This window comes from Mya arenaria, chromosome 7 (genome assembly GCF_026914265.1).
Source record: "Mya arenaria isolate MELC-2E11 chromosome 7, ASM2691426v1".
Classification (NCBI taxonomy): Eukaryota; Metazoa; Mollusca; class Bivalvia; order Myida; family Myidae; genus Mya; species Mya arenaria.
Genome location: NC_069128.1, coordinates 39224958 through 39246276, shown reverse-complemented (window position 1 = coordinate 39246276; position 21319 = coordinate 39224958). Strand labels below are relative to the sequence as shown.

The following is a 21319-nucleotide window of genomic DNA, read 5'->3' as shown; positions in this document are numbered from 1 at the left end:
TCGACTCCGACGTATGTTTCCGCTTGATGCCTTTTTTGTTTTGAAAGTTTTAACTTGAGAAAAGGAAGATACTAATAGTTTCCTAAAACAAGCGAAATTTACTTGCATTTTATGGTGTTAAAACATGTGAAGTAAATTTACGTTGTATTTAAATATGTCAACCCCTTTATGTTTATTGTTCGGACAACGTAATTGGGGCAAAATCTAAGGGACTTCATTTGTCAGATACTAATAAAAGAATTTGACTGAGACCTAACACATTGATAGATGACAATGAACACAATGCTAAAGAAAAAACTTTAGGTCCCAGTATTATAGAATAATCGCCCCTTGTTCTTTTTTTAAATTGTTTGTCAAATGAAATACTTGTAAACTACTTGAAAGAATTAACTTGAACTTCAAACATTAATGTATAGCAATCTGAAGTTGTACACAACGATTTTTTTTAAATCTTGAAACCTTTCAGCCTTTCAACCAGAGTTATCTGCTTTGTATTTTTACTTCAAGCAAAGTCTTTATGAAGCATACCTCAGAAACAATTGAATGTATTCTAATAAACTTTAAATGGCTTTAAATGTTATATGTAAATTGTTAAATACTATACTGCGAAATAAATATAACTTTTGGACCGATTGCCTCAAAGTTATCTCCATTTTTTACAGATTTATATATATTATAGTAAATGGTACTTTAGACTAGTGGAAGGAATTCGATAGAAATTGCAACCATTTGGCTGCATTGTCCTCTCCTGTTGGTCTTGTTAACTATTTACTTTATCCCCTTTCCAGTGCTTTCATGCCTACCTAATATTGCAACCTTTCGGGGTGCATTGTAATCTTCTCTTGTTGTTGTTACGTATTTATTTTACTCCTGTTCAATGCTTTCACTAATAACAAATTGCAACCTTTTAAATGTAGTGTAACATTTCAATGTGTAATTTGTATTTTATAGTTCCAATTGTTATCTAGTCTAGTGTATCATTGCATTAATAATTAAGATTCCTAAGAGTAAAGTCCTTTGTCCTATAAAAATAAACTACTAAATTGAAATTACTACGCGATCTACTTGCTTCGTAATTTAATGTAAATAATTAATTTGTATTTATTGTAAACCGTCTATATACATCCGAGATTCTTTTCGATGAAAAACGGCCGATGTATTCCGATAGTGTACGTAAATAGGTGGTATATAAACGGGTTTAACCTTGGTAAGATTTGCTCCGGATAAGATCTATTTAAGATTAAAAACTGTTGTTTGTGTTAGGTAGATGACACTCATTACTGACCCCAATATTGGTGTACTTTATTCAAGTTGATGTGATAATAACCCAGGCCAATGACTAGGATATGTAATAGCAACCAATAAGGCCATGTAAATTTGTTTCTACGTTTAGAATCAGGTCCAATTGTCATAGTTTACCTACCAGACTGAAGCTTTGATACACCAGACTGAAGCATCAGTTCGCTATGTCATGACTTACCTGCCAGCTTGAAGCATCAGTTCGCTATGTCATAACTTACCTTCCGGATTGAAGCATCAGTTCGCTATGTCATGACTTACCTGCCAGCTTGAAGCATCAGTTCGCTATGTCATAACTTACCTTCCGGATTGAAGCATCTGTTCGCTATGTCATGACTTACCTACCAGACTGAAGCATCAGATCACTTTTTCATGACTTCCCTCCCAGACTGAAGCATCAGATCACTTTTTCATGACTTACCTACCAGACTGAAGCATCATTTTACTTTTTTTATAACTTATCTAACCAGACTAAAGCTTTCATACACTTTTTCATGACTTACATATAATACTTAAGCATCAATTCGCTATGTCATCACTTACCTACCAGATCAAAGCATCAATTCGCTATGGCGTGACTTACCTACCAGATCGAAGCATCAATTCGCTATGTCATCACTTACCTACCAGATCAAAGCATCAATTCGCTATGTCATCACTTACCTACCAGATCGAAGCATCAATTCGCTATGTCATCACTTACCTACCAGATCGAAGCATCAATTCGCTATGTCATCACTTACCTACCAGATCGAAGCATCAATTCGCTATGTCATCACTTACCTACCAGATCAAAGCATCAATTCGCTATGTCATCACTTACCTACCAGATCGAAGCATCAATTCGTTACGGCGTGACTTCAATTCGAAGCATCAATTCGCTATGTCATCACTTACCTACCAGATCGAAGCTTCAATTCGCTATGTCATCACTTACCTACCAGATCAAAGCATCAATTCGCTATGTCATCACTTACCTACCAGATCGAAGCTTCAATTCGCTATGTCATCACTTACCTACCAGATCGAAGCTTCAATTCGCTATGTCATCACTTACCTACCAGATCGAAGCTTCAATTCGCTATGCCATCACCTACCTACCACATCAAAGCATCAATTCGCTATGTCATCACTTACCTACCAGATCAAAGCTTCAATTCGCTATGTCATCACTTACCTACCAGATCAAAGCTTCAATTCGCTATGTCATCACTTACCTACCAGATCAAAGCTTCAATTCGCTATGTCATCACTTACCTACCAGATCAAAGCATCAATTCGCTATGTCATCACTTACCTACCAGATCAAAGCATCAATTCGCTTAAACGCGCATTGATTATAAAAAATACTGTGTGATATTTTAATAAGGATATTCATTTTGTAAATAACAAATGAATACAACTCATTATTTACAAAAATTAAATATATTAAAGGGAAAAAGTATTATAGAAAAGTGTAACCGCTGGCAATTAAAAGGAGTTAGGGGGTATCAACCATGGTGCATTCCTGGCGTTCTGAGGTGCTATATTTAGTACTGAAAAATGGACAGTTTTAGGATCATGTAGTCATGTACACAAACTGCAACTTTGGATGACTTTTGGTCAGAATCGTGTGGATTCAGCTGCGTACTCGCGTATGGGTGGCTATGCGCCTTGGAGTCGCGTAAAAATGAAAGGTCGGGAAGCCGATAATATTTTTGTTTCGCCTTAAGTTTGAACGATTTCTGAAATACATTTTCGCTCAATAGCACAATATCTTTCAGAGATAAACCTTTGAAATTCGGTAAGACTTATTGTTATTTCCGATTTTCGACTGAACAATATTATACAATCAAAAGCCCACAAAGTAACCTCTGAAATGGTATCAACCGATCACACAATGTAATTCAATATTGGTAAACGAATAATCGTGATGATATAAGTATAAGTATAAACCTTATAAAAGCCGCTTAAATTTACACTGGGAGGTTAAGACTGAGATGACCCAGAGCAATTCCGCTCTAGTGGTTTTATCCAATGCTTTTACTACGTACACAATAGTACGCCTACACTGTCACGAATTCGTGTAAGTGTACAATCAATACTCCTTGGGTAAGAAAAATTTGCAATGATAATTATCTGAAAGGAGTTTAATTTACTACGTAAATAATTATACGCCTCCACTGTCACACAAAATCGTGTATTTTTACTTACAATACTCTTTGGGTTAAAAGTATCTATTGAATGATAGGTTTAAATCTTTGAAAAGAGTTATATTTACTACGTACACAGTAGAACGCCTCCACTGTTCCCCCAAATAGTGCATGCGTACCTTCAATACTCTTTGAGTTAAAACATTTACAATAGTATTTATTGAATAATCTGTTTTATCTCTGAAGGGAGTTTATTTGTCTGTGGCGTCCGCATGTTTTATTTTGTTGCCCTGTTATTGTTGTATTTAAGCGTTTTCGATAAAGACCCTCTATAATAGATAAATCTATAATAGTAAAATCTTAAGAACAACCAAACTAACGAAAAATCTGCTTATTCATCACGGATAAAAATTATCCGCCATTTCGCTCGTGTCTCGTTTTCGTTACCTTGCAGACCTGGTCCAAATATCACCATAAAAATCAAACCCCAATCTCTGTCTCTTTTTGATTTACCAGATAAAGCCTAGCACGATTCAAAATATTGCATGTTTTTACTTTTTTAAATAACATTATTCATCATAAATTGTGTTGAAAAAAGCATGATGTCAAATATTGAAAGAAAACTGATTTCTAGAGCAAGACCTTTACATGAGTAATTGTTTACAAATATAGAGATGTTCTCAATTATATTTTATGCTGTAGAATATATTTTCTCTGTAACATTGACCAAGGTTTTAAATAAACATATTCAATGCAATAATAGGGTGTAAATTATAAACGATTTTTAATAACTTTTGATGTTATGTAGTACAATGAATTGAGTCTGAGATTGTCATTTGACATGCGGTATCCAAGTTGGTAGCCTGATCGAGACGTTGCCGTCGTAGCGGTGCTGATGTTATGTAGTACAATGAATTGAGTCTGAGATTGTCATTTGACATGCGGTATCCAAGTTGGTAGCCTGATCGAGACGTTGCCGATGTAGCGGTGCAGGTTCAATTCTGGCTACTGTCGAAACCCCAAAGATCCACTGGTTCTTGTGGGGCGTCGCACTCATTATCAAGGCGATAAGGTCTTATAAACGTTTGTTATTAATAACGTTATGTCAAGTTCACACAGGTCAAATTACTGTTGTATTGGCTTATTTTTTGTTTCTGTTAATATTAATTATTTTGACTGAAAATTATCAGCAACCTAAGCTAAACTGAAACAAATGATTTAAAAGTTTATGGAATAGCCCGAAACCGGAGAACAAATCCCACAGAAGAAACACCTCATGCCATTTTTTGTCATGGTAAACAAAAATAAACACATACTCCTCGCTTACAAGGGACATGTTACAAAATAGATCTCAGTCGATTTTTGTCGTAAGTTCTTAGATCTAATTGTCACATTTCGTTACTGTGTAACTTATTTGCAAAGTTTTACAGTAGCCTGAACAAAAAAAAACACAAAAAGGTAAAGAAATGAAACAACTTTTTTGGCATTTGTGACGTCCAAGATTATTGAAGTGACGACAAAGATCCTTTATTTAATCGGGCTCAAGGAGTCAATATTGAATGTAATCATTATTCTTTGCCTTAGACATGGCTCTTTGATTCCATTCAATCCATTGGCAAGCTAGTTTTAAGTCCAATCAAAGCGCTCGGGTTTTCATCTTAAATCTTAGATTTTTTCCATTGACCACCGCAATAGGACTATTGCTGTTGCCATTGTTTAGAGGCTCAATATAATCCCTTTTCAGACAATGGAATGACAAACAGCGTTGTATTTCAACGACAATGAAACGAGCGTTGTCAACGTTTGAATGATTTTCACGGTTTTCAAAAATACCAATCCACTTCCGGGGGGTTGGAGGGGCGTTAAATTGGTTTCCCTTGTGACAGTGCTTTACACTGGTGCACGTTCACGAAACAGTGTAGCTCTAACCAATTATACATTCTGTATGTGCACTATGTCCCAAAAGACTTATATGACTTGTCTCACAATCTTATTGGAGCACTAGCCAAATGGGCCTTGCCGGAGTGCGAGTTTAATTACGCTTACATACCAACTTACCTAATTGAGCTTGGTATCATTGACATGTCTAACTATTTATCAAAACTTTTGTATTAAGAATCGAGTTTTTGTTAAGTAATTCAACACTTGTTGTTTAAATGTATTCTCAATTACTACTTGCTTAGATACTTTGAGATTATAAACTCTAATTAAACACCATTTAACTCTTTTTAAAGTGTTTCATATCATTTGTTCTTATGTTCAATATCGCAACAGAATTGTTATAAACTTAAGCTATGTAAAGGTTAAATCTGCACTCTCACAGATTTACCATTTTTACAACTTTTTTGTCTTGGAAAGAGCAATTTTTTGCGCAAATATCTGCAGAGCAATGATAAAAGATATAAAGATCTGCGATCTTTTTTTTGTCAGCACTCTTATATCACTGTTGTCCATAAATTTTCGCAAAAATTGGCTCGTTCAAAGACAAAAAATTGTCAAATGTTTAATCTGTGAGAGTACAGCTTTAAAGAGGTTGTTAATAAAATAATGGTTTGATACAAAGCAGTTGAATAACCTTATACACTGACTATAACCGTTACTTTTGTCGTGATCTATAACCTATTGCGTAAACAACCCACTTAGTTGACCAGCCACTGTTTATATCTTCCGGTTCACTTGATTGAAATCAAAAAAGGTTGACTGCTGATTTACAATTTTAAACAAATGTCTTAGTTGTGTTGTATCATCTTTTTATTTTCAAAAATCAAATACAGTCAAACCCCGTTGGCTCGAAGTCCCAGGGACGGGCGAAAATACTTCGAGCCACGTAAAATTCAAGCAAAGTGGGAATGCTTACATTCAGTTGATATAAATCTGTAATTAACAACAAGTTCAAGCCATCAATTAAAGTGACACTATTATTCAAAATCAAAACATTCACTTGTATAATAAATGTAAAATTTTGAGTGATAAACCTTTAATTACTTACTTAATAACTCATTAATGGAAAATATAAATTACTGGTAACAAGATTGTAACCGTAAATTTAATAGCAGAAAGAGCAAAAATATTAAATTATTGGTGAATGCTAAAATATTTACTGTGGTCTACTATCGTCTCATAACGTAGAAATACCGAGTTTTTTGCTCATTTATTTCAAATTTTACTCGGCATCCTTCATAAGAACCATTGTTTTTGACATTTATTCATCCTTTTTGAAATATCAAAACAATATTATTTATTGTGGTAAGTTTTATTTGGGAATAAGAGTGCATCTTTATATTCGTGTTCAAAAGAAAAATGATAGTACTTTGTTGTTTGCGAAATGCTTTACGGCTAAATTTGGAAATACCTTAAGAGGCTTAAAGGAACATCTACTTTATTTCTTTATTCGTAAATGTCAACAAATACACTGACCATCCAAAACAGAGCGCATTTAAACAAATATATCGAATACATTGCAAGCGATGGTCCGATTGCGAAACTTAATGACCTAAAGCTACCCGCCCATTTACTAAACGTGAGAAAGACAATTTTTGCGTCATGCATTGCTTGCTTATATAGATAGACCCGATCGGAGACAGACGGTCACATTACAGTACCGTGTAGAACTTACAGTATACTAGTTTAGTGAAAGGTTTAGGAATTTGGAATAATTGGTAAGATTTTTCAATTGTAATTTGAATTCTTTATATTTTTTCAGAGACCATTGCAAACAATAACATTTTAGCATGAGATAAATCACGGACGAAGCGACGTACATAATTATTGTTAAGGGTTGCACTCTTACCGTTTTGGTACGCCGTTTTCTTGGATATTTTGGGCGGTATTTTGGATTTCGAGGCTGTTTGAGGGTCGGATTCCTGTTTAATAATGTGTCTTTGGCACGTAAACAATGTAATATACATTGACTATGGACAGAATTAGTATTGCCTGTAATTTAGACATGGTTCTTTTAGATTCCGGACATACAATCACTGACTACTCCGGGCGTAAAATAAAACAGAAGCATTTGTATACATTGACATTTTCGTAGAGCGGAAATTTGGACTGAGTCTTCCCAGGCTAATAATCAAACATTATGATTTGAAATTGTAGATCTTTTTTATAATGTTTCCTTTTATTTTTACATTGGATATATTTAGATCTTAAATGACATATTGTATTATTCGTATACTCTTTTCAAAGTATGGTCTACTTGTTAGTTATATTTAATTGCTTTGAATTAAATATTAACAATTATGAAAAACATCATTTTTCGACAAAATTTCAGAAAAATCCTTTCCTGACCATCAACATTGTTAACAAAATATTAATAGAATACTTCAATGTAAAATAAGAAATCATAGCTGTCAATACTTGTTTAAACCGTAAAAGTAAATATTGTTTATTTGGTTTTTAATTTCAGAATAAATTACTGAGTGTAGTTCTTTTCAATATTTGCAAGGTTGATTAAAATTCAATGAACTGATGACATTTGCACAAAGAATACAAACAAATATATGTACTCGAAAAATGGTGGTCTATGTTGCGTCCTGAAACGTCGAGATTCTCGGATCTATGTATTGCGTACTGAAACATCGAACTATTCGGGGAAGGCGTCTTTCTATTGCGTCCTAAAACATCGAGATTCTCGGGGAAGGGGTCTATGTATTGCGTCCTGACACATCGAGATTCTCGGGGAAGGGGTCTATGTATTACGTCCTGACACATCGAGATTCTCGGGGAAGGGGTCTATGTATTGCGTCCTGACACATCGAGATTCTCGGGGAAGGGGTCTATGTAGTGCGTCCTAAAACATCGAGATTCTCGGGGAAGGGGTCTATGTATTGCGTGCTGACACATCGAGATTCTCGGGGAAGGTGTCTATGTATTGCGTCCTAAAACATCGAGATTCTCGGGGAAGGGGTCTATGTATTGCGTGCTGACACATCGAGATTCTCGGGGAAGGTGTCTATGTATTGCGTCCTGACACATCGAGATTCTCGGGGAAGGTGTCTATGTATTGCGTCCTGACACATCGAGATTCTCGGGGAAGGGGTCTATGTATTGCGTCCTGACACATCGAGATTCTCGGGGAAGGGGTCTATGTATTGCGTCCTGAAACATCGAGATTCTCGGGGAAGGGGTCTATGTATTGCGTCCTGACACATCGAGATTCTCGGGGAAGGTGTCTATGTATTGCGTCCTGACACATCGAGATTCTCGGGGAAGGGGTCTATGTATTGCGTCCTGAAACATCGAGATTCTCGGGGAAGGGGTCTATGTATTGCGTCCTGACACATCGAGATTCTCGGGGAAGGGGTCTATGTATTGCGTCCTGACACATCGAGATTCCCGGGGAAGGGGTCTATGTATTGCGTCCTAAAACATCGAGATTCTCGGGGAAGGTGTCTATGTATTGCGTCCTGACACATCGAGATTCTCGGGGAAGGGGTCTATGTATTGCGTCCTGACACATCAAGATTCTCGGGAAAGGTGTCTATGTATTGCGTCCTGTAACATTGAATTACTCGGGGAAGGGGTCTTTGTATTGCGTCCTGAATCATTGAATTACTCGGGGAATGGGTCTTCAAACTATTCTTGGAAGGGGTTTATGTATTGCGTATTGCAGCATCGATCTATTCAAAATATGGGGTTCTATGTATTGCGTCCTAAAACATTAAACTACTGGGCGCAGGGGTCTATGTATTGCGTCCTGAAACATCAAACTACTTGGGGCAGGGGTTTATATACTGCGTCTTGAAACATCGAACTACTGGGGGCTGGGGTCTATATTTTGCGTCCTGCAGCATTTAACTACTGGGGGAAGGGGTCGATGTTGCGTCCTGTTACATTGAACTACTCGGGAAAGGATTTTATATATTGCGTCCTGAAACATCAAACTACTCGGGGAAGGGGTCTATGTATTGCGTCCTGAAACATCGAACTACTCGGGAAAGGGGTCTATGTGTTGCGTCCTGAAACTTCGAACTACTCGGGGAAGGGGTCTATGTATTGCGTACTGAAACATCGAACTACTCGGGAAAGGGGTCTTTTTATTGCGTCCTCAAACATCGAACTACTCGGGGAAGGGGTCTTTTTATTGCGTCCTGAAACATCGAACTACTCGAGGAAGGGGTCTATGTATTGCATACTGAAACATCGAACTACTCGGGTAAGGGGTCTTTTTATTGCGTCCTGAAACATCGAACTACTCGGGGAAGGGGTCTTTTTATTGCGTCCTGTAACACTGCATTACTCGGGGATGGGGTCTTTGTATTGCGTCCTGTAACACTGCATTACTCGGGGATGGGGTCTTTGTATTGCGTCCTGTAACACTGAATTACTCGGGGAAGGGGTCTTTGTATTGCGTCCTGTAACATTGAATTAATCGGAGAAGGTGTTTATGTATTGCGTCCTGTAACATTGAATTACTCAGGGAATGGGTCTTTAAACTATTCTTGGAAGGGGTCTATGTATTACGTCCTGTAACACTGAATTACTCGGGGAAGGGGTCTTTGTATTGCGTCCTGTAACATTGAATTACTCGGAGAAGGTGTTTATGTATTGCGTCCTGTAACATTGAATTACTCAGGGAATGGGTCTTTAAACTATTCTTGGAAGGGGTCTTTGTATTGCGTCCTGTAACATTGAATTACTCAGGGAATGGGTCTTCAAACTATTCTTGGAAGGGGTCTATGTATTGCGTACTGCAGCATCGATCTATTCAAAATATGGGGTTCTATGTATTGCGTCCTGAAACATCAAACTACTGGGCGCAGGGGTCTATGTATTGCGTCCTGAAACATCAAACTACTTGGGGCAGGGGTCTATGTACCACGTCCTGAAACATCGAACAACTGGGGGCTGGGGTCTATATTTTGCGTCCTGCAGCATTTAACTACTGGGGGAAGGGGTCGATGTTGCGTCCTGTTACATTAAACTACTCGGGAAAGGATTTTATATATTGCGTCATGAAACATCAAACTACTCGGGGAAGGGGTCTATGTATTGCGTCTTGAAACATCGAACTACTCGGGAAAGGGGTCTATGTATTGCGTCTTGAAACATCGAACTACTCGGGAAAGGGGTCTTTTTATTGCGTCCTCAAACATCGAACTACTCGGGGAAGGGGTCTTTTTATTGCGTCCTGAAACATCAAACTACTCGAGGAAGGGGTCTATGTATTGCATACTGAAACATCGAACTACTCGGGTAAGGGGTCTTTTTATTGCGTCCTGAAACATCGAACTACTCGGGGAAGGGGTCTTTTTATTGCGTCCTGTAACACTGCATTACTCGGGGATGGGGTCTTTGTATTGCGTCCTGTAACACTGTATTACTCGGGGATGGGGTCTTTGTATTGCGTCCTGTAACACTGAATTACTCGGGGAAGGGGTCTTTGTATTGCTTCCTGTAACATTGAATTACTCGGAGAAGGTGTTTATGTATTGCGTCCTGTAACATTGAATTACTTAGGGAATGGGTCTTTAAACTATTCTTGGAAGGGGTCTATGTATTGCGTACTGCAGCATCGATCTATTCAAAATATGGGGTTCTATGTATTGCGTCCTGAAACATCAAACTACTGGGCGCAGGGGTCTATGTATTGCGTCCTGAAACATCAAACTACTTGGGGCAGGGGTCTATGTACTGCGTCCTGAAACATCGAACTACTGGGGGCTGGGGTCTATATTTTGCGTCCTGCAGCATTTAACTACTGGGGGAAGGGGTCGATGTTGCGTCCTGTAACACTGAATTACTCGGAGAAGGGGTCTTTGTATTGCGTCCTGTAACACTGAATTACTCGGGGAAGGGGTCTTCAAACTATTCTTGGAAGGGGTCTATGTATTGCGTCCTGTAACATTGAATTACTCGGGGAATGGGTCTTCAAACTATTCTTGGAAGGGGTTTATGTATTGCGTCCTGTAACATTGAATTACTCGGGGAATGGGTCTTCAAACTATTCTTGGAAGGGGTCTTTGTATTGCGTCCTGTAACATTGAATTACTCGGGGAATGGGTCTTCAAACTATTCTTGGAAGAGGTCTATGTATTGCGTACTGTAACATTGAATTACTCGGGGAATGGGTCTTCAAACTATTCTTGGAAGGGGTCTTTGTATTGCGTCCTGTAACACTGAATTACTCGGGAAATGGGTCTTCAAACTATTCTTGGAAGGGGTTTATGTATTGCGTCCTGTAACATTGAATTACTCGGGGAATGGGTCTTTAAACTATTCTTGGAAGGGGTCTTTGTATTGCGTCCTGTAACATTGAATTACTCGGGGAATGGGTCTTCAAACTATTCTTGGAAGGGGTCTATGTATTGCGTACTGCAGCATCGATCTTTTCGTAATATGGGGTTCTATGTATTGCGTCCTGAAACATCAAACTACTGGGCGCAGGGTTCTATGTATTGCGTCCTAAAACATCAAACTACTGGGCGCAGGGGTCTACGTATTGCGTCCTGAAACATCAAACTACTTGGGGCAGGGGTCTATATACTGCGTCCTGAAACATCGAACTACTGGGCGCAGGGGTCTATGTATTGCGTCCTGAAACATCAAACTACTTGGGGCAGGGGTCTATGTATTGCGTCCTGAAACATCAAACTACTGGGCGCAGGGGTCTATGTATTGCGTCCTGAAACATTAAACTACTTGGGGCAGGGGTCTATGTACTGCGTCCTGAAACATCGAACTACTGGGGGCTGGGGTCTATATTTTGCGTCCTGCAGCATTTAACTACTGGGTGAAGGGGTCGATGTTGCGTCCTGTTACATCGAACTACTCGGGAAAGGATTCTATATATTGCGTCCTGAAACATCAAACTACTCGGGGAAGGGGTCTATGTTATGCGTCCTGGAACATCGAACTACTTGGGAAAGGGGTCTATGTATTGCGTCCTGAAACATCGAACTACTCGGGGAAGGGGTCTATGTATTGCGTACTGAAACATCGAACTACTCGGGTAAGGGGTCTTTTTATTGCGTCCTGAAACATCGAACTACTCGGGGAAGGGTCTTTTTATTGCGTCCTGAAACATCGAACTACTCGGGGAAGGGGTCTATGTATTGCGTCCTGAAACATCGAACTACTCTGGGAAGGGGTCTATGTATTGCGTCCTGAAACATCGAACTACTCGGAGAAGGGGTCTATGTATTGCGTCCTGAAACATCAAACTACTCGGGGAAGGGCGCTATGTTTTTCGTCCTGAATTATCGCACAACTCGGAGAAGGGGTCTATGTTGCGTATTGAAACATCGAACTACTCGGGGAAGGGGTCTTTGTTGCTTCCTGAGACATCGAACTACTCGGGGAAGGGGTCTATGTATTGCGTCCTGAAACATCTAACTACCCGGGGAAGGGGTCTATGTTGCGTCCTGAAACATGGAACTACTCGGGGAAGAGGGGTCTATGTTTTGTGTCCTGTAACAGGAGCTTCTCGGTGATGGGGGCTTATGTATTGCGTCCTGTAATTTGGAGCTACTGTGAGGGGGGCGGTCTTGACCGTTTATCCTAAAACATGGACTTACTAGAATTGGGGAGTTTGTATTGCCTGAAACTAACATGAGCTACTCGGGGATGGGGGTCATTGTATTGCATCGTGTAACATGGAGCTTCTCTGGGAGTAGGGGCCTATGTGTCGAATCCTTCAACAGAGAGGGGATGCGTTTGTCGTTTTAAAACATGGAATTACTCGAAAATTTGAGCCTGTGTGGCGTTTTGAAACACCGGATTACTCGGGAAATTGTGTTGGGGGGGGGGGGGGGGTCTATGTGCTGCGTCCTCAAAGTAAGAGCTGAGTTAGATCTACTCTGGAATGGCTCTATGTGTTGCTTACTGACAACACAGAGTTATTTGTGGGCGTGGGAGGGACTCTTTGCTGCGTCACGGCACGTAGAACTGCTCGGGGAGAGGGTCCTTATATCTTGCCTCCTAATACACGGAAATGTTAGTGGAAGGATAATTTAGGTGCAGGTTGGCATATCCTCTTTCCTGTGATTAACGAAGATAATTTATACTTGAATCCTAACCGGAAGTTGTGTCCTCTCCCTAGGCACGCGGCATGATGTACTTTGAACGGCTGCATGTGACGTTTGCGGCGCTGCTGCTGGTCACCATGGTACCGGTCGCTGGAGGCAATGTGTTCATCGACGCCTACAACCAGGCTACAAATACTCTCGTCAATGATGACACAAGTGTCGACACATGTAAGTACATTCGGAGCTCCTCGGCCATCTCCGCCATACGACTAGCCAATCGGAGCACCTCGGCCATTTTTTTCGAAAACAGCCTCAGATGTATGCAGGAACATGAGTAGAAGTAGATCGTAACATTTTGAATTATGTTTTTAACTAAATGTAGTGTTTTAATTTGTATTTGAAGATCTAAGTTTAAATTGATTACCAGTGAAATTTTTTATTGCAAACATAACCAAGATTCCCAAAGTTAAGTAATTGAGTGTAACTGCTAAATTGAAATTACTACGAGATCTACTTGCAGCGTAGTTAAAATGTATCGATTTCTGACATTGTAAACCGTCCATATACATCCGAGGTTGTTTTTCGAAAAATAAAATTACCGAGGAGTTCCGAATGTTGTGAGTATACACCCTCTTCCGTCGAAATGTTTTTAGGATTGCTCAAGCTCTTAAGACTTAAGATCACACTCAAGGCGTTAGATGATATTTCAATTATACAGTTATGTTCTATATTCCAACAGAAAAACTGCATTGATCGTATTTTGCTCATTTCTATTGTTTTTCATAGAACACTACTCTATGCTGTATATGATTCGATCAAAATTGTTTTACATATTCTTGTTTTAGGTTTAAAAATAATTCAAATGGCACCGATCTTATATTTAGGAAGCAGACATAAAACTTACCTTTATAAGGTATAACATTAAACTAAGAAATCAATTTGTGTTACAGTGTACGACAACCGGGCGGACTTCTTTATGCAGGCGGTCCACGAAAACGGACCGGCATCGTCGACAATCGCAAACAACGCCAACCTCGTAAACCTGCTCGCCATCCTCCTTAAGTAAGATCAGTGAGCCCTAGTTAAGTCAAATTCAAGTAAGATTAAGTGAGGCCCCAATTTCTCAAAACATCTTCCATTTTACAGGTATCGTTATAGATATATGGTTCCCCATAGGCAAACGTGTTGAATTGATGATGCAATAGCGGGATAATGCAGGTTAGTCAGGAATACTTGGGTGAAACTAGCGGGTAGTTGGTTCGTCGAGTAGCATGGGTTTTTTTTGCAGTTTGGGTTTCCGTTATAGCGGGATTAAGATCAGCACACTAAAATTTATTGGTATACATTTCAAAATATTCCCTTTTAAAAGAGTTTGGAGGCTTTTAAAGGATATGAAATTTGAGATAAAGAATAAAAACTACCTTTTGTTTCATAAAATCATAATTAATTAAGTAATTTTGCTAAATGAAAAAAGATACGTAAGTGAGTTGAACCTAATGTTTCAAGAACTTGGTGCTAGATCAATTTGGCTAACTAAGTTGTTTATTCAGTAATGCATCGGAAGTAAGATGACTGGGGATTTGTTTAGCCCCACACTACCTGTTTGAATTGCAAAAATGACAGCGATGACGCACATTTAAATGGCTTTTTCTAACGCGGGAGTTACACCTTTTCTAGCATTTTGGACATACTATTTTCTGGTTGGCGGCCACACACATCGCACTGTCCACTAACCCATTGTCCCTACTGTGACAAAAGTATCGAAACGGTTTTCTTAGCTGAGCATTGCATTACCTTAACCCGTTTAAGCGGCCAATGCCATCTTTTTCACATGTTCTAAAGCCAATATCCTTTTTTGTGACCTGGATTGAAACACATTATCCATTGTCATTTGCCTATGCAATAATGTGTATATTAATGGCATACCAGGCGAGCCTATCACTCGCATTAATCGAGCCTTGTATTTTTGTTTTCAACTATACCCTGTTTCAATATTAAATTCTGTGTTCAATATTTGCAGGATTAACCAGACGCAAAACAATATGATATATTTTGATATGAATCATAATGTAAAACAGGGACTGAAACCTAGCTATTACAATTTTGAAATGTGTGTTCTAATGCCTTCCAGCGTACCAACGGTCGGGGATCTGATGGAGTATGACAATTTCCAAACCCAACTGGAGACCGTCGAAGCTAGGATTAACGGCATCTGTCCCCTCAAGGACATTACAGGTTTTTGATAACAGTTTTGTATTACGCTCGTCGAAGACTAAGTAGAAGGAGATAAAATATATTTTTACTTTAACTGAACTGATTATCGTCAAGCTGTGCCTCTTTTTGTAAAATGAGAAAACCGTCCGCTCCAGATGCATTTCTTGTACCAATATTGATTTATACAAATATAAAACAAAATAAATAGTATATTTGCATAAAAAGAATATCATATTAATATTTACATTAGTGCCACATTGACCCTTATTTCTAGAACTATCGTAGTTCCGATATAATTTGACCAAGTTCCCAATATAAGATGTGCTGTATTTCAAGATAAGCCAAATATATAAAAAAAAAATAAAAAATATTTTGTTGAACAAGCTTTCGAGGAGTGTACCGAGTCGGACAGTGAGAGCCTCTGGCGACCCATAACCGGCATCTGTAACAACCTCCAACACCCGCGCTGGGGGACGCCAAAAATAGCCCAACTTAGACTGGCACCCGCATTCTGGGAAAACAGTAAGCTAATTATAGTACTTAATAGTTGTTACATTGTTAATTTACTGCCTGGAAGCGACTTGTTATCCATATCAGTTAGCCTAGAGTCAATCATATACTCATTGGATTGAGCTGCATTGCCTGAATGTAACAACTGTTCTCTTTGCAGACAGGTCCTTTTAGAACTGGATTAAAACAAGGCGCTTGTACCACCATTTGAACTGGATCGTTTAGTTAACACAAGCTGTTTATCAAATCTGGCAAAAGTAAACTGCGTTGTAATCACCATAAGTTGGTTTGTGGTTTGAACAAGTGTTGCATTTGTTTTGGTATTTGTTTTGGTGGTGTTTGACCTAAGAATTTAGTACATGAATTGCAGTTGGTTTGGTAGCTTTTGGCATAATAGATGTTACACATGTTTTAGTTGTTTTGATGGTTTTTGACCGAAAACCTGTTACATGTGTTTTAATCGGTTTTGTGGCTCTTGACCTAAGAAGCTTTGATATGGGTTTCGGTCGGTATGGCTTTTGTCCTATGAACACATTACGTGTGTTTCAGCTGGTTAGTTGGTTTTCATCTAAAAACTTTAAGTGGCTTTTGGTGAATTTTGAATTCAGAACCTATTAAATGTATTTCAGTTGGGTTGGTGGTGTTCGACCCCTTGCCCGTTCACCTGACCCCTGTGGACTCCCGGGGTGTCCAGCTGGTACCCAACCTTCCACTCATCTTTAACCTAAAGGGAACCAGCACATTCACAATCGCAGGTACGTCATCAATTGCAACATACTTCCAAGTTATTTTTAAATTGTAAAATAAACGGTACAATCCGAAACAAATGCTGCGAAAATACTCGATACTAAAGCAATGATAGGTTTAGCTTTGTATAACACTTAACAGTTGACAAATTATTTCTGAAAACATATACATAAAGTGATGCTACGATAGCACATTTCAGAAGAGGGTCCTAGTTTCTGTAACTCAGATTTTAATCTTAGTTGAACTTGTTTCTGATCATGCTTCTGATTCGGCGCTGTTGAAGCTTTTACGGGGGTACTTTAAAGGGGCTAGATGATAAAATTGCAAGAGAAAAAGAAAATAATTAAAATCTTGCATGAAATTGACATAGTTGTGTACAGCATATAGAATCTTACTTACTGATGTATCACATCGCTTACGCCACATGCATCTTTCGCTGGGAAACAGTTATGCGATATTTTAAAGGGGGAAACACAGATGAGACAATAACATGATTGTTGCGTTTGTTATTTTAACCATGTAAAGTGACGTATCATCAACCTCCTACTAACTAACTAACAATTCTAGCCTTGTTTTGAGGGAAAACCATATATGCCGATTTTGGACCATCTGGAGTCTAGCCCCTTTAAAGGCTCCCAGTACCTACATGTATAATAAACTAAACCTGGAATGATTTCAGTGACGAACCCGGCCACGACAGAACCAGTCTGTGAGAGAATAGATGTGCGGAGAGAAAGGGAGGGCGATGTCGACGGCATTATCATTAGTGCCATCCCCAGCGTAAGTTATTTTTGTAAGGACATTCTCGGCTAATAGAATCTATTCTCATTCATCAGAAGTTTGATAATGATAAATCTTACGCATAGCATCATCACTCTGGTGTACGAGAATGAGTTAAAGGTTTATCTCTCAAAAATATGTTTGTAATACATGTGTATGTATTGATTTTGAATAAGAGTGTCACTTTAAGTAAAGACAAACAGGTGTAAGTTTTGTTCGGAATAAGAAATTGCAGATTGCCTCCTTTTAGCGGACCACTGTATCTTGTCAACCAATTCGGAACTCCTCGGCCGTTTTGATCGAAAACGGTCTCGGTAGTATGCCATTACATCAGTTGAAGTAGTTCGTATTTTTTTAATTATATTATTAATTAAATGTAGTGTTTTAGCTTGTATTAATTGTTCTAAGTTTAAATTGATTGCCAGTGAAGTGCATTATTGCATACATAATTAAGATTCCAAAGAGTTAAGTCATTTAGTTTAACTGCTAAATTAAATAACTACGCGATCTACTTGCAGCGGACTTAAACATACCGATTTCTGAGTATGTAAACCGTCCAAATACATTCGAGGTTGTTTTCCATAAAAATGGCAAAGGTGTTCCGAATACTTGTCAACCCTCGGCAAACAATGTCGACCGCAGCGAAAACCTCGGTTGCTAGTGTTTCTTCGGGCTGACAAGATACACAGATATTTTTTCAATTGATTTTAAAACACCGATCAAATATCTGCGACCAAAAGTTATAGTCCTAACAATTGAAGTTACCGTTCAATTATTCATGTATTTGATTTCCTCAAATGGGTATTTAAAGTGTCTCGCTCATGTTTTTGGACCAAAAATAGGTTTTCCCGGTAATGCATCTGAAAACACTTATCTTATTATTATTATACCCTATGATATCGAAATTGCAGAAAAAAAACAGCTTTAGCATAAAAATTAATTTTGGTTTTAATGGGGTACGAACTTACGCCGATAAAGTCAAGAAAAACAGCCGGCTAGTCCACACGGCCACCGGGACTTTAACAAATGTTCTGGATATGTTGACTTGTTAAGAATACATTGATAACATCACGTGATAATGTCAATCAACCAATCACGCAACACCACAGCCGTAATTAATTTTCAATCGCGTTTTACAGTTTGTGTATACCACGTGATTAATTACGTCACAAATGCTATGTTGGAAAGCAGCTTCGAATAAAGACTTTAAACAAAGATTACTTCGCAATTTATTCACCATTTTAAATGAAACATAGCGCAGTCTACGCCGCTTACGGAGCCCCGCCTTTGGCCTTTATCAGAATTTAAATCAGAGTTAAGTTTCTTAAAGCACTTCGATAAACCTTTTCACCAAACGGCCGTCTGACGGAGCACTGTCAAAACATTACTTTGGAAATAGGTTTGTCGAAGTGTTTGAAGAAACTAATCACATTATCAAACTCCGGTAATTAAACGAATGCGGAAATGGTGAAGCTAAAGAAAAGTTACCTTTGTTTAAAGTCTTCATTTTAAGCAAAATATTGCCTTCCGACGTAGCATACATGACGTTATTTATCACGTGGTATACACACACTGATGACGTTATTTATCACGTGGTATACACACACTGTTTATGAATGGACAATAGGTGATTATCTGCTAAAGCATTGTTTCAAAAAACATGGCTATTTTTACAATATGGCTATTATGGAATGTCTTTAACAAGACAGTCTGAGCTTAGGAGTTAAGCATGGACATTGTTCAAATGTATTCGAAATGATTGTCTATCTAAGAAGACTTAACTCTAAGAAGAAGTCGTATGGCTATATTTACTATTAAGGCAAATCAGATCAGAGACAGTATAGTTAATATTACAGCCTAACTTAAACTGGATGTTACTGCTCTCTTCTTGTTGTTTCTTTTTGTTTGTAATCATGTTATTTTATATATCCTGTTGTGCATGTTATGATGATTGTTTTGATGATCATAAGCTGTATATGCTTGTATCTAAAAAATGTTCTGTTCTGTTCTGTTCTATTCAAATTGTTACGTTCAGCTATCTTAACTCCAGTATTTACCTGAACATCATATTCCTTATCAACAGAACAATGGGTGCGTTGCGGAGTTTGATGGGAATCACTACATCGCCAGTGGGCAAAATTGTAGAAGGGTCGAAATATGTTACCAGCGATTATATGGTAAGACAATAACTCTCTCTAAAAGAATGTGCTTTAAACATTTACGTTTGAAACTAACAAAATTACAAAAGCTCTTTTTGGGCGTTTATATTGCATCAATCAATTATAGCAAGAACGAACTATAACGATACATCAATATCTTTGAAACCAGATCATTTAAAGCTAGTAAGAATGAACTATAACGATACAGTCAGCGCCTTTCAACAATTGCCATATAAAGCTAGTAAGAATGAACTATAACGATACAGTCAGCGCCTTTGAACAAATACCATTTAAAGCTAGTAAGAATGAACTATAACGATACAGTCAGCGCTTTTGAACAATACCATCTAAAGCTAGTAAGAATGAACTAAAACGATACAGTCAGCGCCTTTGAACAAATACCATTTAAAGCTAGTAAGAATGAACTAAAACGATACAGTCAGCGCTTTTGAACAATACCATATAAAGCTAGTAAGAACGAACTATAACGATACAGTCAGCACCTTTGAACAAATACCATTTAAAGCTAGTAAGAATGAACTATAACGATACAGCCAGCGCCTTTGAACAAATACCATTTAAAGCTAGTAAGAATGAACTATAACGATACAGCCAGCGCCTTTGAACAAATACCATTTAATAAGAATGAACTATAACGATACAGTCAGCGCCTTTGAACAAATACCATTTAAAGCTAGTAAGAATGAACTATAACGATACAGTCAGCGCCTTTGAACAAATACCATTTAAAGCTAGTAAGAATGAACTATAACGATACAGTCAGCGCCTTTGAACAAATACCATTTAAAGCTAGTAAGAATGAACTATAACGATACAGTCAGCGCCTTTGAACAAATACCATTTAAAGCTAGTAAGAATGAACTATAACGATACAGCCAGCGCCTTTGAACAAATACCATTTAAAGCTAGTAAGAATGAACTATAACGATACAGCCAGCGCCTTTGAACAAATACCATTTAAAGCTAGTAAGAATGAACTATAACGATACAGCCAGCGCCTTTGAACAAATACCATTTAAAGCTAGTAAGAATGAACTATAACGATACAGCCAGCGCCTTTGAACAAATACCATTTAAAGCTAGTAAGAATGAACTATAACGATACAGCCAGCGCCTTTGAACAAATACCATTTAAAGCTAGTAAGAATGAACTATAACGATACAGCCAGCGCCTTTGAAGGCATACCATTTAAAGCAAGTAAGAATAAACTATAACGATACATCAATATCTTTGAAACCAGATCATTTAAAGCTAGTAAGAATGAACTATAACGATACAGTCAGCGCTTTTGAACAATATCATTTAAAGCTAGTAAGAATAAACTATAATGAAACAGCCAGCGCCTTCGAACGCATATCATCTAAAGCTAGTAAGAATGAACTATAACTATACAGTCAGCGCCTTTGAACGCATATCATTTAAAGCTAGTAAGAATGAACTATAACGATACATTCAGCGCCTTCGAACGCATATCATTTAAAGCTAGTA

General features: G+C 38.1%; 1 protein-coding gene across 2 annotated transcripts in view; it reads left to right on the top strand.

Moving 5' to 3' along the window:
• LOC128239931 (uncharacterized) overlaps nt 1-21319 on the top strand; it is a 71833-nt gene that overhangs the window by 25397 nt on the left and 25117 nt on the right. For both annotated transcript variants that reach the window (XM_052956386.1, XM_052956385.1), the window contains 7 exons: nt 13474-13627; nt 14350-14461; nt 15531-15634; nt 15998-16135; nt 16753-16878; nt 17550-17650; nt 19734-19827. In XM_052956386.1, the coding sequence (XP_052812346.1) occupies nt 13474-13627; nt 14350-14461; nt 15531-15634; nt 15998-16135; nt 16753-16878; nt 17550-17650; nt 19734-19827 (829 nt within the window). The remainder of the gene's footprint in view (nt 1-13473; nt 13628-14349; nt 14462-15530; nt 15635-15997; nt 16136-16752; nt 16879-17549; nt 17651-19733; nt 19828-21319) is intronic.